General features: G+C 42.4%; 1 protein-coding gene across 1 annotated transcript in view; it reads right to left on the minus strand.

Moving 5' to 3' along the window:
• Positions 1-10,326: 10,326 nt before the first annotated feature.
• Positions 10,327-17,119, minus strand: part of PSD3 (pleckstrin and Sec7 domain containing 3) — a 141,861-nt gene continuing 135,068 nt past the window's right edge. Inside the window, exon 16 of the mRNA XM_068176215.1 lies at positions 10,327-10,380. Within this exon, the coding sequence (XP_068032316.1) occupies positions 10,342-10,380 (39 nt within the window). The 3' untranslated portion in view covers positions 10,327-10,341. The remainder of the gene's footprint in view (positions 10,381-17,119) is intronic.

Genomic DNA, 17,119 nt, shown 5'->3' on the forward strand with positions numbered 1-17,119 from the left:
GTCAGACATCCTTCCTAGAAAATTTCATTCCCTGATGGCAGCATACAGCAAACTAAAATAACTAATACTTTGAGGCAGGCTGTGTCAGGTCACCCTAATCACAGGTGATGCTGCCTACCCATCCGAGCACAACAGAATATGAAGTCTCCTGATTTGCACAACTACATCCATGTCCATGCAGAAAAAAAAAAAAAAAAAACCCTTACAATATTACATATTACATTAAGTTTGTGGGAAAAGAAGTAGCGTAGTTTTAATTGCTTATAGGGTCAGGTAGAAAGGAGCAGTGGCAATGCTTGGCATACCAGCCCTGGATAGATTGCTGGCCCTGTCTGTAAATGCACGGGGCCATTGTAAATCTGTAATCAGATTTACAGTTAACTACCAATACAGTTTGTGAAACCCATCAATTGCAAGGGCAGGCAGTGGATTTACACAGAATGAAATCTAATTTGTTACACTGAAAAGGCTTGTTTGCATAATTTTTTCTTCATGCCCATGCCTCACTTCAAGACATAGTTACATATTTAAGAAAGGGTTATGCAAAGTGTCCAACAAATTACAAAAAAAAAAAAAAAAAAGAAAAGAAAAAAGAAAAGAAAAGAAAAGAAAAGAAAAGAAAAGAAAAGAAAAGAAAAGAAAAGAAAAGAAAGAAAAGAAAAGAAGGAAGATTAAAAACAAAATGCTAAAAAAACTTTTCAAGTGATGAATGATCGAGGAAGGGGATAATTCTAGTTTCTTGGATCTTGAACAAATTGCCTAAGTCTGTTGTAAATGCAGATGTAAAATAATCTGAAATAGAAGGGACACAGCACATTTTCCAACATTTAATAACCGTTTTTTCCCTTGCAGATAATCGTGATTAGATGGAAAAGAAGCTTCATGGCATCAACTCAAGGTGCTTCAGTGCAATCACTAACTGGACTTGAGTTCCTCTTCCTCTGTGAAATACATAATCCCAGAGGGGAAAGCAAAGCTCTGTCTGTAAAACAGAGCCTGATTTATAGTATTCATGGACTCCAAAGTGGGTAGAAGGTACTATACAGTGAGAGCTAAAATACATTGCTTCTAATAAAGACTGGGGAAAGCCTGAACAGTGAAGAGAGAAGTTGCATAACTAGACTGGTACTTGCACCCACAGACCATGTAGAAGGTTAAAGTAAAAACAAGCCAGAAGTGTCTCCAACACAACATGGGCAGCATTGCGGTGCAGCTGTGCTAAACCCCCAGCAAACTCACTGGCCTCACACAACAACAAGCAAGGGGAGAATCAACCAGAAAATTTCATTTCCACAACAATGCTCCAAAGACAGCTTGAAGCACAGTGAGAAGGGAAGGGGGCTGACACAATGTGACACTTCAAATATTTTTGTACTGCTTTAACATAAAAGATTTTATAACTAAGGGTGGGAAGTCTTCCAACAAAAGTATCTTCTTAGAAACAAGTAGAAAACATTCTGGTCTCTCTCTTACTAGGAAATACAAGTATGAAAACTTTTTTTTCTTTCTGTAAATATTTGAATTTTTTCTTTCCTCACTCAGAAGAAAAATAGTGAAAATAAAGCCAAAACCTCAGCATAAGCTTCCATACTGTTTCTGTACTTATAAGTTCAAGAAAACAAAAAAAAAGGATCCTTTTCTCCTACTTTTAATTTTTCAAAGTTATCAGTGAAATGTTTTTTTTAAATGTATTTTTCTGAAAATCAGCCATTTTTAATGAAACTCCAGTTTGAGAATAAAAAAATTATTCTTCCCTGCCTGTTTCAATAAGCCCTAACTGGGCTACAGTAATAACTTTATATGCAGCAGAAGTCCTCTTATCCTGGGTTGAGCTTCTTTGCTTCAAGTAAGGAGCAACACAACATCAAGACACCCAGAGGCTTGAGGGTGACTACTGAGCCTGTCCCACCTACACTCATCAGCAGGTCCTTTTGGTGGCTCAGGATTTGCCTGCTTTTCCACACTGGCAGTGAGCAAGGACCGCTGGTACCTTTCAGAAGGGGCAGGGACAGCCCAGTGACAGGCAGGGGTGAAGGTAGGTGAGAGCTACAGTCGCACCAAAAACTGTGTGTGGTGGTTATCCTGAATCTCCCTAAATGGGCAGATGGGAAAGGTGGCAGCAGGAACAACCTGCGTGTGTGCTTAGGAACATAATATGTGCGCCTTCACTAGCAGTATGTGGAAGAGCCCGGCTGAAGGCATAGAAATACAGGGAGCTATGCAGCAGCTGCATCTCTCACTGCAATAGACAGGACACCTGTTCCTCCTGCTAACTTTTCTGCTTCGCAGTCTTTAGTGTCACATAGGAAACAAGAGGAGGCTTGTGTAAAACAGCCCTTAGCTGTTATGTCTTGCCATATTTGTCCTTTCTATTGCTGTGATATCACTTGCTGTTCTGTTCCCAGGTTGTCTTATCTCACAGACAAGGTCCTCTCACTGATTAGCACAAGGATTAACTCCTCTTCATCCCACTCCAGTGCACTATGGAAGCTACTAACTCCTTAAAAAAAATAGAGATATGGAATAGAGCAGGATGCCTTGCTGTGGTAGTGAGTTGTAGATCCGGTTGTGGATTAACCTCATGCTGTCATTTTCTCAACTGCTCTTTAATTAATTATCACATTAATTGCAGTGCCTGCCAAAGTCAGCTAGTTGTCTTGCCCGACACATCTTGCAAAATGCAATGCCAAGGGAGAGACATTCCAGCACCCTGTTTGGGGTGGCGTGTAGGGGAGTGTAGTCCAAGTCCCCCATTCATTGGCCATGGGGATGGTGTTCTGATCTACTGTGGTCTCCCCTCGCTATTCCTCACGTGGGTGCCAAGTCCTGCCTGCAGTAGGTTAAAGATGACGTTGTCTGAAACTTTTGTGAGGTTACGAAAATGTGCAAGGGCATGGGGGAGAAGGAGAGAGAGAAGGCATTTTGCTTGACTAAAAGTGCTCAGTACTAGCAGTGCTTAGGTGTCTGTAAGGGCAGAAGCAAGTTCCTGCATTTTGCCAGCAGTGTGCCTAGTGGAGAGACTTCAACATCCCCTGTTCTCTTCTGTTCTTCTCCTGCAATTTGCTACATCTATATCTCTAACCCTGGAAAGAGAGCCTTCTCACTCAGGTCCCAGCCTGGCAGTCTGTGTTCCTGCTTGCCAAGGGGAGAGTGAGTAGGATTAGAGAGCAATGCACAGCAACACCACTGTGGGAAAATTAATCTGTCATTTCCGTCGCAAGGAATGTATCAGGGAAGAGAATCCACTTCTCTGGCCTCTGGGCTATCCAGCAAGGGCGAGAATAATTGCAGGCTCTCTGCTTTTCCTTTATTTCAATCTACAAGGGTGACAGATGGTGTGTGGTGCAGCCAAGGCTGGATTCCAACTTGTATCTCCTTCAGTTGCTTGCAACTTACTGAGAACAGATTCATCCTTGGACTGACATTTCCATCTCATCCCAAAGGGGATTTGTTTTAATCTTCATTTAAAGTTTCGGATGACTTAGCATTGCTTCTTTGGAATTTTGCAACTGGTAAGTAAAAACGGCCCCTTGGCCCAACACATCCAAACCCAGTGCTCATGGAGTGAGGGGTGTGCTCCCCAAAGGACAGCTCAGCCTGCCTGCAGTCAAAGCACACTTGTGCAGTGCCTCCAGGAACTACAGAGAAATCCTGCAGTGATTTTGTGCTCCTAACCTTTATAGGTATCAATTTTGCTTCTCATGGACGTTTAAAAGATTTCAAGCAAAGCCTGAGCACAGTAAGTGATTTGCCTTCAAACTATGACCAGAAAACAGGCTGAGTTTACGTACGCACAGTAAAATTTCCATGTCTGATCTATTCTATTTGCCATAAGTAAGCAAACAAGAAATAGTATTTATTTCCACCTACTTCTTTCATTGCATTACTTCACTATCTTGACAAGTATGCTGACATTTTCAGGAACACAGGTAGCTGTGGTCATTGTCCCAGAGATACTCCTGCCAAAACTAATACATGGAAACAAAAAGGAGACACAAAGAAGAGGAGAAGGGGAGAGGAAGGACAAGGGCTGCAGCAATAAGATCTCACTATTCATCCATCAACTCCAAGCACAATGCAAACTATGGGAGAAACCTGAAAAATGGCAGACCTGAGTCCCTGGTCATGGAGGTCTTCAGATCCCACAGACAGGATTCTCCAGATTGGAAAATCATATTTTCCCTGGGGGCCTTTTTTTTAGACAGTTTGTGAGGGAAGTACATCAACTTGGCCTCCAGGTCTCCAAATAAGCCATGATTGTCATCCACAGCCACAAATCTGGCAAAGCTTTTTTCAGTTTTTAAAGTTGCAAAGTGCTCAGTTTGTCACATTTACTGCGCAAGTCATGTGCCTGTCATTGAAGACATTGCCAGAAAACACGCCATAGAAAAGGCATGTTTCCAGCTCCTGCTGGAGTCCAGGGGCACCAGCTCTGCGTACCAAGGGCAGCCTTGGAAACGGGAAATACAGCCAGTCCACTTCAGGGTCCTCTCCACTAGCCAGAGCAGACGCAGAGCAGGTGGAAACTTGGCTGTTTAATGGTCTCTGACACCACCTTCCCCCTGACTCACTGCGGCTGTGCCTCAGCACTCCCGTGGGATCCTACAAGGCAGCAGTGGGGACCCGGGTGAGAGGAAACCACCCTCTGCAGTCCCTAAGGCCACGTGTACGCATTTTACAAGACAGTGAGAAGCTGAGGCACCAAAGATTGAAAAGGCTTGCCCCGAGGCTGTGTCCAAAGTGAGGTGCATAAAGCAACCCAAAGCACAGACTGCCCTCATCAGGGCAGGCCCTCCACTTAATGTCCTTCCTAAGGGATGTAAAACCAGGAAAAAAATAACCAAAAATAAGGAAAAGTATTTTTTCCTCCATCTCCTCTGGAAGACACAGATATCAGACTCTACCACTACTTTTAATCTCCTCTACACTCCCATCTCCCAGAGAGTCTTGGGTAATTTTTGTTTTCACATATAGTGATGAAAAAGTAGTCATGTGTGTTTATTCACAAGTCTGCAGTTGTGCAGATGGCAGGACATCAAACAAAAATGGTTATTCTTATACACCTTCATGTTTTCCTACTATGACAGCCACCTGACTAAATGTCCCTGTGTGTAAAGTTATAAAGAGGCCATTCAAGGGATCACTAAAAGGCTTAGAAATCTCCAAGGATCAGACTCCAGGCATGAATTAGGTAATGGTCACATTAGCAGAGCCTGTTTTTCCAAGGCAGCTGATAACATTGTAACTACCAAACTGTGACATAAATTTGCCCCAGGAAACAAGCAAAATAGCTCAGTGGGTTGTTTCTGTGGGAATTTTAAGAATTCCTGTTAAATAATAAAGGACATGTGAACTTGATTTTTGATCTGTCTGATGCCATGAGAACTCTGGGAATGCAGCTCTTTTAATTTATTGGTTCCTTTGTTATTGAGTCCATTTCTTCCTCAAATTTTCCAGTGTTAGGATTCAAAGTTGTTCACATCCTTAGGTATTACTTTATATTGGTGTAAGAACTGAGGCTTCCAGTCCATTGCATGCAGGAACATAAAAATGCATTTTTCGACCTAAGGCAAACAAAAAGAATTTTTTTTACCTAAAACTCGTGGGTAAATAAAATCGTATGAAGTTCCCAGTGAACGCAGTGAGGGGACTCAGACAACTGAGGTGGGACTGTGGAAGCAGTGAAAACTCGCTTTGACTAAGTAGGAAGGTCCCAGGAACGTGTCTGCTTTGCTGTTGGAAGTGGACCCTCGCACCAGCCACCCACCAGCCCCCTAGACCAAAGCTGAGCTTTTGCTGGGCAGAGGAGCACACCAGAGGGTAAGTGCTGCTTCAGCCAACACAATCATGGTGCACCAAGGCCTGTGTGCTGGAGCTAGGCTTTTCCTCTCCAGTGAAAAGAAATTGTTAACTCTCCACTGCTTGGAGGAACATTTACATGTTCCTCCAAGCACTTTCCTGAGGCTTTCCTGAGGCCACTTTGATGTAAACCTGTCAAAATTTTCTTTTCAACAAAATTTCCCACAGACTACCAAGCAGCCCCAGCCTTCTTGGTGCTCAGTCTTACTGCTCAGCTCCCGCTGGATGCCTTAACTTGCCTCCCGTCCAGGACCAAACAAGCACTTTCCCATCTAGGAGCTGTAACACAGAGTTTTATGCAAAAGGCACTTTCTAGCTCTTCCACATGCTCACATTGTTCCTAACAGAGGTGACTTTTTCGAAGGAAATCTGCATTTACCAGTCACTCTGGAGATGCTTGGCTGCTTGATGCTTATGCACCATGAAGGCCAAAATGAGAACTCTCTTCAGTAGCAGTCTTGACCTAGACGTGATCCTGAGTTCACCTCTTGGAAATGTCACTAAACCTACACTAAGTGCTGCTGCAGAAAATGTGACGAGAGGCTGGGAATGGGGACACTGCCCCTTCCCACTGGACAGGCTGGCTGTGCATGGACCCAACCCATGCATACCTTGTGGTCATCCACCACAAGGAGAAGCAGAGGTGCATGCAACTGTAGTCATATCCTGTGGTTTTCTAGAAGTCCTACAGTTGAAGTATGGGGTTGAACTGACTGGCCTGAAAAGAAACTACAGACACTACAAACAGCAGAAAGAATAAATACTACTGAGTCTAGCTTAAAAACTGCTAGGCTTTCTTTGTTTTGTTTCAAAGGACAAATGCTAGGGTATTTTTTATTTGCCTTCCGGTCTTTAAGGTTTAACATTCTCAACATCAAACCCTCCTTTGTGGCCATGAAGGCTAAATATTTACTCATCTGCAATGCAAGCTCTGAGTCATAAGCAATTGCGGGACTGGAAGGAGAGTCTTACATAAACTACCTGCTTCTATGAAATATGCCCTCATTCCTGAAAGATTCAACCCCTTTTAGGACTAGTGAGCAGTTCATAAGCTGCCACTTTCTCTTGTTCGCTAATCTCTGTCTTTTATAATTTATTTATATTGGTGAGCAAATTAGTGGAAAGCCACTCTCTGACTCCTTCAGTAGTTCATATCTGGGTATTGTGGTTTGTCATCTCAGCCAAGCAGGGTTGGGGTTTTTTTAATTGTTGTATTTATGCCTGTATTTCTTTTCCTTAACTGTCTTGAGAGAAAAGAAAAGAAAAGAAAAAAATTCTGAAAGGAGCTTCCATTATCGAACATGGGAAAACCAGTTCCTATATAAAGTTTTCCTTTCACAAGGGAGATCTTAAAAAATTCTTTCCTTGTGTTTTAGGGGCATTACAGGACTTTGATTAGAGGGAAAAACTACCCTGTGAGTTGCTTTGCAAGCAATTGAAGAGGACAGTCCTCCACTGTTTGGTTCTGGGCTGTCACCTTTATTCCTTCCCAAGATAAAGAAGAGACAGACAACAGAGCAAACAAAGCTAATGGATTAAGGCAAATTTGGGGCTGATTAGGCATGGTAAAGGAAGGACTCAGTGCTCCATGGATAATTCCCGATGAAACAGCTGCAGGCTTCTCTTTTGAGGCAGAAGTAGAGCTCAGCAAAGTATTTTCAGCCTAAATAGTTCTTGGCTTTGAAAAGTTAGCTATGACTCAATCACAGTATTTTGCACTTTTGGGTTGAATTAACTAAATTGCTCAAGATTAAGAAGTAATTCCATCCAACCTTTTTGTTTTGACACTTTTAAAGCAAAACACAGCTTTTAAAAATTTCTGGTTTATAATCTTCTTTTAAAATTGTTTTTAAGGAGTAAAAATGGAAATGATCACCCAGCCCTTGAAATTAAATTTGAATAATGAATTTTTTTTTTACTTAATTAGGCTTTATTTTATTGATCACTGGTGGTTTTAAGAAGTATTTATGTTTGGTCTTAGACAGGAATGTTGGTTCTTTTTTCCAATTTTCGTTTTTCTGAAGGAAAAAAAAAGTAGCATTTGTAATTTTTGATATATTTTTTTATCAAAAATGAAACCTATATCCCCAAAAAGTAATTTCCACAATTTTATAATATCAGCATAAACTTTAAAATTCTGGAAACAGAATCTGAAAATGCAAATATATGAAAAATATAAATTATAATTTATAATTTGGCATCTGTGCAATTGTTGCACTGCTCTCTGTGAAAAAAGTATTTTCTTCTGGAATAACACACTAAATACCATTTAAGTCAGCTCTAATTAGCTACTAGTACTTTGCAATACGTGGCAAAGAAGGTTTCCTTACAGTGAAACAAGACCTTCTACTATATGGCTTTTTTCCTGGCCAGATTGCCCTCCTTCTACAAAGATGGCTTTACATGTGTGGAAACAAAGTCTGGTATCTCCTTGAAGAGGAATTACTGATTATCCCAATATGGTTTGCAAGGGAACAGGCTCATTATTCCCAGCCCAGCCTGTGGGTAGGTTTTGGTACTGCTGAAGCACAGGGCTGGGAGCACAGATTAACTCGAGCAGGGAACAGTGTAAGTTTCCTACTGGGGGTCTGCTGAAATATGTCATTGGGTATATCTGTGCATTGTTACTCCTTCTGCTGACTTGCTGATGCTCAGTGAGAAATGCCCTTCCTCAGTTTTTTTACCATGCTGGATGCAAGCATAGAGAGCAAGAGACTTACAGCAATTGTATATTTCCTCACTACCTGTCATCGAATGATCACACCATGCATTGTGGAAGCTAAGTTTCCAAAACCTCTGTAGGCTGGGTTGCCGCAGGAACAGGAGAAAGGAAACAGTCTGGAGGAAGAGACTCTCGAATCCTGGAACTGTAAGTGAAATTTATAAGGACAATTCCCTCAGAAGTTATGGCCTCCAGGATCACGCGAAGTGTGTAAAAGCTGATGAATCCAATGTGTCTAGAGGCACATATTCCCACGTGTCAGCCAGCAAACTAGTTAGTCAAGTAGAGAGATGTACCTGCCAGACTTCCCCACAGCACCTATTCTGGAGGCAAAATTTTGGAGTGTACTTAGAGTGGTATACCCTGGTCCATCCATCAGCCCCTGTTGTTTACAGCACTCCTGTAACATCCAAACCAAAATTCAAAGTCCTGAGGTGCATACACCAACCCTTGTGAAGCATGCCATGAAAAAAAAGATTCTGAACTTCCAGTAACTCCAAACCTACAAAAGACAGAGCAGATTCATGCAGATGATTGCCACTTTCTATGGAAAATAATTCTTACATATTACTATGACATCTTCTTACACTTTTGTATACCACAAAAGTGGCTTCCGATCTACCTAAAAGGAATTCAAGCAGGATTAATTCACTAGCTCTGTGTGTAATGGCTGTGCAAGCTGGAAAGATGTCTCATCTTTTAGAACACTCCATATATGTGGTCAAACCAGGGGACATGAAAAAAGATTTGTTTCTCTCTAAATTTAAAAATCCTGCTGAGAATAAAAATATATACATTGTAAATTCATTTTTTGAGTTCTCCCTCATGTGACAAAGCCTTCTTTAATCTGCTCTCATAGAGGTCTGTATTACAGGAATACACCCCTTTGTCTAATCTTTTCTTGTGCTGATCACTTTTTTCCTGCCTCATTCTCATTTAACATCCCTCTATTTCAACACAGTAAAGCCAAACTTGTGCTTAGGGGTCTTTGCACTTGGGTAAACCATCTCAGTAAATAACTGCATAATAACCCAAGAGGAGAATCAGGCCTATTCCCCTCTAGCCTCAAACTTGCTTAAACCCCAGCCTGATGTTTTGTTCCAAGGCCTTACACCATCCTTTCTCTATCTACACCCACATTCACTGGAAAATTAACCTCTTCCCCAAAGATAGAAAAGGGCTATCTCAGTCCCTTGGGGGTCTAATCATGACCTTTTTAAAAGTTAGAGACCTTTCCTGCATGACACAATACCCTGGAGAGTGTACACAGTTGGAATTGTATGAACTGTGCTTGCACTGCAGCCAGCCTTGCCAAGTGATTGCTAAATGGAACTCAACATCCACCGCAGATGATTATCTACATCCTGCAAACACCATCTCTCTGTGGTGAACCTGGGAACTGGTGCGGCTTTGGAGACAAGTATTCGAGACAAGGTTGATGTGCACACCACAGACTGAAAACACTCCATTGTAAAACTACTCCTTGAATACAGCTGCAGCATGCCCTCACCACCTTCTGAGACTTCCCATTCATTTCTTCGGTCTGGGCATTTTGATTGTCTCCAGTGTTGGTATCTGTTTCCACGTAGGCTTATGGGGGCAACTCACTTGACTATTGGATACCTTTCCTGTGAAACCTCATCATGAGTTTCAAGGAGGGCCTTTGAAGTGCTTCATGCCCTTATGCAGAAATGTCCTGATCCAGCACAGACTTACTACAGTGAAGCATTTCTGTGCATCTGACTGGAAACACATCAACCTCATAAGACTTTGGCTGACTGAAGACCACCCAGTGAGGTCTGCTGAGAAATAAGCAGAAAACATGCCTGAGTATCGTATTTTGCATGTTTTACCCCCTCTTCCCCCACAGAGGGCCAGTACTCACCACTTTAAGCCCCTCCAAGCCCTGAAATGCCATGGCAATCAGCCAACATGGCAACCCTTCCCACACACATGGTCAGCCCTGCAAACCCCAAGAGAGTCAACTGGAACAATTCTCTGGGAGAAAGATGACTCTGCTGCTATTCCTCCACCTATTCAAGTCCCTACCACCAACTTTTGGCAGTTGTCTTCTAAATTTTTCCCTTGCTCCTTGTCCCTTAAGAATATAATTCAACTCCCAGAAAGTCAAACACAAGCTTTAATTCAGTGAGAAGAAAGTTCCAGTTGTTTTTCTTAGATTACACACAGGATCTGATGATCTGGAAAACAAAGCAATTTTAGGGCCTCATCAAAATCAGAGAGTTATCTCACTGTACTCTATGTGAAATTGGATGTCAAGACACACATCTCATACTAAGAGATGAGAGGTTTCACAGTTTCTTACAGGAGTCCTTGACATGCATTTTTTTCTAAGCTGGGTAGCTAAATCCGTTAACTATTATGGATGAACTCCGCATCACTAGACAGTATCAAAGGCAAACAGGCCATTAAGGAAGGAACTGTCTGCAGGAAAGGCATGGAAGCTCCTGTATGTCTCAGGCTGGGTGTTCAGACATGACTCTTAAAAGGACACACAGCTCTAGAAAATCTGCTACTGGTTTTCCATGTCCTCGATAAGGAGCTCAAGAGTATTTCTTTTATACCAGGTGAGAGTGGGAAATACTGAGAAATTAAAAAAGAGTTGGTAGCCCCAATACATACATCATTAGGTACAAAAGATAAAGGAGGAGCTCTCTGGCATCTACTGACAAGAAAGCAAGTTAAAGGTAAAGGGGGTGCAGGCAGTCCCGTAAGTCTGTATCATAAGCAGTGAAATGTGAAATGTGAAAGAAGAAACAAAAATCTTCAGACAGAGGATCATCATTGTGCTACAGAAGCATCCAGACTGTTGTGAAAATTCAGGAAAGAACAGCATGAATTGGTTAATTTTGCAATAGGACATAAACTCCTACCATTCATCCCTAGTGTACAGTTAGGAAAAAGACAGTATTACACAAATTACGAAACATATTGCTAGTCCTGATCTATTTTAAATTTTCTTGATTATTACTTAAATTAAATGCAAGCTAAGAAGTTCAGAAATATTTCTTAATATGTTTTTGCCTCAGGAAGGTCATCTGCTGCAGGAGAATTTATTCCAATGGGGTTCATCAGTATCTAACAAACACACTGTTAGAACAATTTACTATTTTACATCCTGTACATCCTTCTCTTTCAGCCATCAGGTTCTCACTATAACCAAGTTGACCCTAGATAAATTACTATACTGTAGATAAAACAAAGTCTTAAAGCTACTTGAAGTAAGCAATCCCTGTCCTAAAGCAAGTAATCCCAAATCCTACCCTCAGTTCAGATATAATGTTCAATATTGAAATTGTAAAATACTCTGGAGTAATTCTTTTTAATATCTTTTCTCAGAGGCATCCCCTGCAGGCCGTGGTTATGGGCATTTCAGGTCTGCAGGAAGGAACAGATGTGGCCTTTCAGTGAATAGTGGGTATTATTTTTGTGGTGAGCTGTTGAAGAATTTGTGGCCCTCAGGAACTGAAACACATTTGTACAGTCCTACTGAGATGCTGAAAGACTATATGACATGATCCTGGAAGGAGAAAGGATAGCATAGGGCAAATCTTAATTTTAAACTTAATCTGAAAGACCTCGGTCACTAAAACTGCTAATGCATGACACACACGCTGACACAAAATGTTCATTATGGACAAAAGATCTTGTACCACTTTCTCCCGTGCTGGGGCCACAAGCACTATCAAACGTGGTGAAACATTTCTCTATGCCTCAGTTTCCTCCCTTGGGTCTTTCATCTGCCATACTCTGTGGGAGTCACGTTGAGATTCACAGCACTACACAGCTGAGGTTCTTGGCCAATTGGTATTTCTAGGAGAAGAGCAATCACAGGCATATTCAATGTACATTCTTGCACTGCTCTGAAAACACACAGCTCCTTGCCAAACACAGCCATGGCAACTCCTTACCAATAGCTAATATGGCCTTAGAAGTACTTACTCCTGAACTGAAGGAGAAAACCCTTGAAACCCAGTTCAAAGGAACTCCATTTCTCATGCCATGATTTGATAAGAGGTTGGGTCTCTGGTTTTGTGCTCAAGAAAACTAGACTGTGGCAGCAGCTCTCTGGCTACAGAGGGCAATGCACAACTTTCCCAGACATTGTCCCAGGGAAGGCTGTGAGAAGATCAGAGAAAAGAATGATGAACAATTCTTATCTTCACTTGCTGCACGGGTTGTTGTGAACATGCAGAATGTGTTATGGAGATTTGTTTACCAAAGGGTGGTTCTTTGACTGGCCAATGGTGATGGTGTTTGGACTGCAGTTGTGGCTGTTGGTGGAAGCAATGGGTTTCTTAATAGGTATAGTATAATAAAGAGATTGATCAGCTTTCTGAGAATCATGGAGTCAGTGCTAATTATTACCTGGCTGGGGGCCTGCGATGACACTAGACCTCATGGACATTGAAAAACTCTTTCACTATATGCGTAGCATGTGAAATAGTAGAAGGAGGACCCTGGTCTCAGACAGCACTTCCAAGTTGCTGGCGCAACCAGCAGCATCTGGCACAACTCAGGTCAATGGCAGTGCGTGGTAAGAGGCTATAAATGGAGGAAAAGATTTCTGGAATTCATTGACTAGAGGTACAAAACAACCCCAAGGCCCTTCTCTGTGGTATATGCTGACCAGCTTCTTCTTTCTTCTAAAGAAGAAATACCCATTGGCTATACATGCAATAATCACATAGTCTTTCAGGGACACACACCATGTTAGAACAATTTGTCATTTTGTATCCTTTTCTGCTGCTGGGTGGGTTTTTTTTTTAACTTTCAGTACTCAAGAGAGGTCCTAAGGACATATCAAAGAGCTGAACAGGCACCCAGCCAAGTCTGAAGAGGAGACATCACATGTTTTGTGCTGCTGCTGCCTCAGAAGGACTCTCTTAATCAAAGGAATAGGCCTGTCCACAGCAGACTAACCAGTGAGATTTGCAGCCAAGTCCATTATGGCCACAGATGGAGGAGCTGAATTCCCTAACTGCAGACAAAAAAAAAAAAAAAAAAAAAAAAAAAAAAAAAAAAAAAAAAAAAAAAAAAAAAAAAAAATTGGTGTAACATAGAATATGGAAATTATGAGCCCAGAGGGCTAATTTCCTCATAACTCCTCCAATGTCAGAGAACAACAATATGCAAGAAAAAAAAATACATATCAAAGGGCTAGCTACCAAAGCTGTACCCTGCAGTCAATAGTCTGTGAATCCTGTGGGCCCACAGGTGCCGCACCAGATCTGCCTATATTGAGTGGAGAGTTTGAACACCCTAGAACCATCTAAAATGTTGCTGGGTACATGTGTTTAGGAATCTGAATCACTCGCAAATTTTCTTTGAGAGTCTGCAACCAAAAATGGTAAAGTGACCACGTAAGAAGGCAGTCTGAATCCGCTCAGGAGAACATCCCACAGCTTGTCATACATCGCTTTCTGAGAAGAATAGATGCTAGTGCTTTGCCACAATTTAAAAATAAATCACGAAAATGTAATGTAAGTAGGCTCCCTAGAAATTATATATAATGGAAACAAAAATGTTTTAATTCACAGCGAACATCACATGATGCTTATTATATTTGTCACTCAGAAATCTTCATTCTGGAACAAAGGAATATTATGAAACAACCTGAAAGGTATTTAATAACAGTCATCTGATACAGAAATGTATTCTCCATGCCTTGCTCTTGCTGCACAGCTGATGTTCAGGGGCCAAAATCATCACTTCTAGTCAGCAATTTGAAGCAAGAAGTAGAACATATAACTTTTCAGGTATGGGTGAAGAGAAAAAGGTCCTAAAGTCACTGTCTGTGTCCTCAGGAGTTCCTGATGGGGTGTTTCCTACACGGCTTAGGTTCCCTGGCCAGATAAACCACACTCCTACTCCAGCAAGACCAAGAGTGGCATCTCACTGGATCAAGGATCCCAGTGGCACAGGAGAGACTACATAAGGTCTGGTCCATTAGAGCTATTTGAACTCCTGAAAGAGCAGACATGCACCCTACCAAGCTGTTCCTAACCAGAAAATAGGGACAGCATGTAGTAGGAGATCACTGTAGAGCCAGGAATGGCTTGTTTGCCTTTGCCATGGGAGATTGCATGATATGCAATCAATATTCCGTATTTGCCTGATATTCCATATTTGTGTCAGATGCCATGCATAGTTCAGAAAACAGTGGTTTACCTGCTGTGCAAACAAAGGCAGAGTCATCCTGGGTACTGGAGCTAAAGCACTGGCATGTGGTGCTGTACAGTGTTCCAGAGCCAAGCTGCTCAACATTTCTGTGCACTGTCCTCTGGCAGCAGGTCTCCCCTCAGCGTGGTCAGAGCATAACACATGAGGAGGCACAATGTGCACATCCCAACCTGCTATGTGATGACACAGAAATGGTTGGATAAAAGATGTTCCTGGACCTCCACTTCCCTGAGCCAGCATGAACAGCAAGATGGTTATCCCCTTGCTTCAGACAGGTATCCAGGGTGATCTTGGGCATGTTGCATATCCTACCCATTTCAGCAGTCCTCTAATGAACACAACAAGGATATGTCTTCTGCTCATAAATCTAATCTGGTGGTATTGAGCACTCTGAGTCCTCCAGGAGACTCCTTGCCCAAAAAGAGATAAGAGAGGCTGAAGTTTACCCTGGAGTCATGTATGTGTCTGTGTAATTTTTCCTGGATGCAAGACAACATTGAAGGCATTTTGCATTTAGATTTCCAATTGCCTTTGTGCTGCTTGCCTTTCTCCTCATACACCACCCCTCTCCCAGGAGCCTGTAGGGAGTGATCTCCTGGGATGACACCATAGCCATCCCCTGCCTGCCAAGCCGTCTTTCCTGGAGTGCTGATTCTCAGCAAACCTGCATTTGCAGGGCCAGGAACTTTCAACATCCACTTGGGAAAATCTCTCCAGTCTTATTATGATGAAGAGATGATGTCCCATGTGCTATATTTTCAGGACAAGAAATGGTTATCCACAGGGAGAAAGATGGCAAGGCCCCATCTTTGTCAATCTGTGCCACGGAGTGACATAACATGACAGCAATCAGGGTTACAATGCAGCACAACATGGAGCTGTAATTGCCAGTGGCACGGCTCCGTGGAGCAGACTGCATCAGCACACCACTGCAGCAGTGCCAAGGTCACGGACTGCTGTTCTATCATATCATATGTAATCTTACCATGCCACCTTGTTTTGAAATTTATCATGTTATGGCATAAAACTACCTAGTTCTTCTGCTCCTGTAATTTCACCAGGGAAGCACTAACACAACTTCATTCTTCTTCTTCGGGCTAGAAACAAGGCTGATTTCCAGCCAAAATTTAGATGCTGGATTTGGAAGCTGTTGCAGTGTCGGGAAAAGCCGTGACTTTCAAACTAGGTACTACTTCTAAAGACTTGGCCAAATGTTTCGCTTAACTTTTGGGCATTTAAGAGAGCAAGCAATGCCACCTACTGGCACCAAAAAGGAAAACTTAACTACTCCAGTGGGTTGGTGTGATGAGAAGATCATAAAGGAGAAGGCTGTCAGGGTTCTTCAGATGGTCTTTTGCAGCCAAAAGTGAGGCAGAGGCCAATAGGAACTTTTCTCTTCACAAGTGTTACTTGGTTAAGTTCAGTAGGAAACACTTAGAAGTTGAGTCACTTGCTTCCACCATTTGAGAATGAATAATGAGAAAAGTAGCAACTAGACCAGGTCTTGATGTGGAGCCTGGATGCCAAGGCAATCCCTGAACTTCCCCAGAAGGTGAACATGCAATGATTAGGTGAAATTACACACTTGCCTAGCAATATCTGTGGATGAGTGCAAACTGGGCATAGGAGAAGCCTCTGAAGAAGGCAAGAATCTCATACAGTTTCAGGGACTGAAGGATCAGGACTTCATTTCAGAAGGAGAAGTCATAAATGGAAATTTTAGGCAATGTCTCAAACACTTAATGGCTTGGTGGATGGGCAGGTGAGTAATTCACTCTCATAATAACAGAGATGCAGAGAGATTTGCAAATGATAGGCTTAGAACACATGAAGAGAAATAACAAAGCCTGTAATTAAACTACAGGATATCCTTGAAGCAACCACCACTGTTTGTGCGGGTCCCCCCATCCTGTGTCCAGCTATAAGGTGCACCGAGGTAAGCATTTACACAAGAGTTAATGCATCAGTGGAGAACAATTCCAAGGTGTTGATTATTTCCCAGTCCAGCTCACTCTGACATCCAAGGAGCAGAGGATGCAAAAATCCAAGAGACTACTGCCAGGAGCCAAGCCAGAGAAGGTCAACTGGTGTCAGAAATGTCCTCTGGCAGAGCAAAGGAGAGTGCCGGTACTGAAGAAGCCCTGGCAGGGCAGACTCCCTACCTTTCCCTCAGCAGTGGCCATCCTGCTTTTCCGTGACCCTGTTAAAGGTAGCTCTGACCATTGTGTCAGTCCCTGTTGCAAGCACAAGTGGTGCCACAGACACCCACCTCAGAGCCAGGCCTATGCTCCTGGCTGCACTCAAGAAGGACTTTCCCCCGGTTTGTCAAAGTTT

Source organism: Anomalospiza imberbis, chromosome Z (assembly GCF_031753505.1).
Source record: "Anomalospiza imberbis isolate Cuckoo-Finch-1a 21T00152 chromosome Z, ASM3175350v1, whole genome shotgun sequence".
Taxonomy (NCBI): Eukaryota; Metazoa; Chordata; class Aves; order Passeriformes; family Viduidae; genus Anomalospiza; species Anomalospiza imberbis.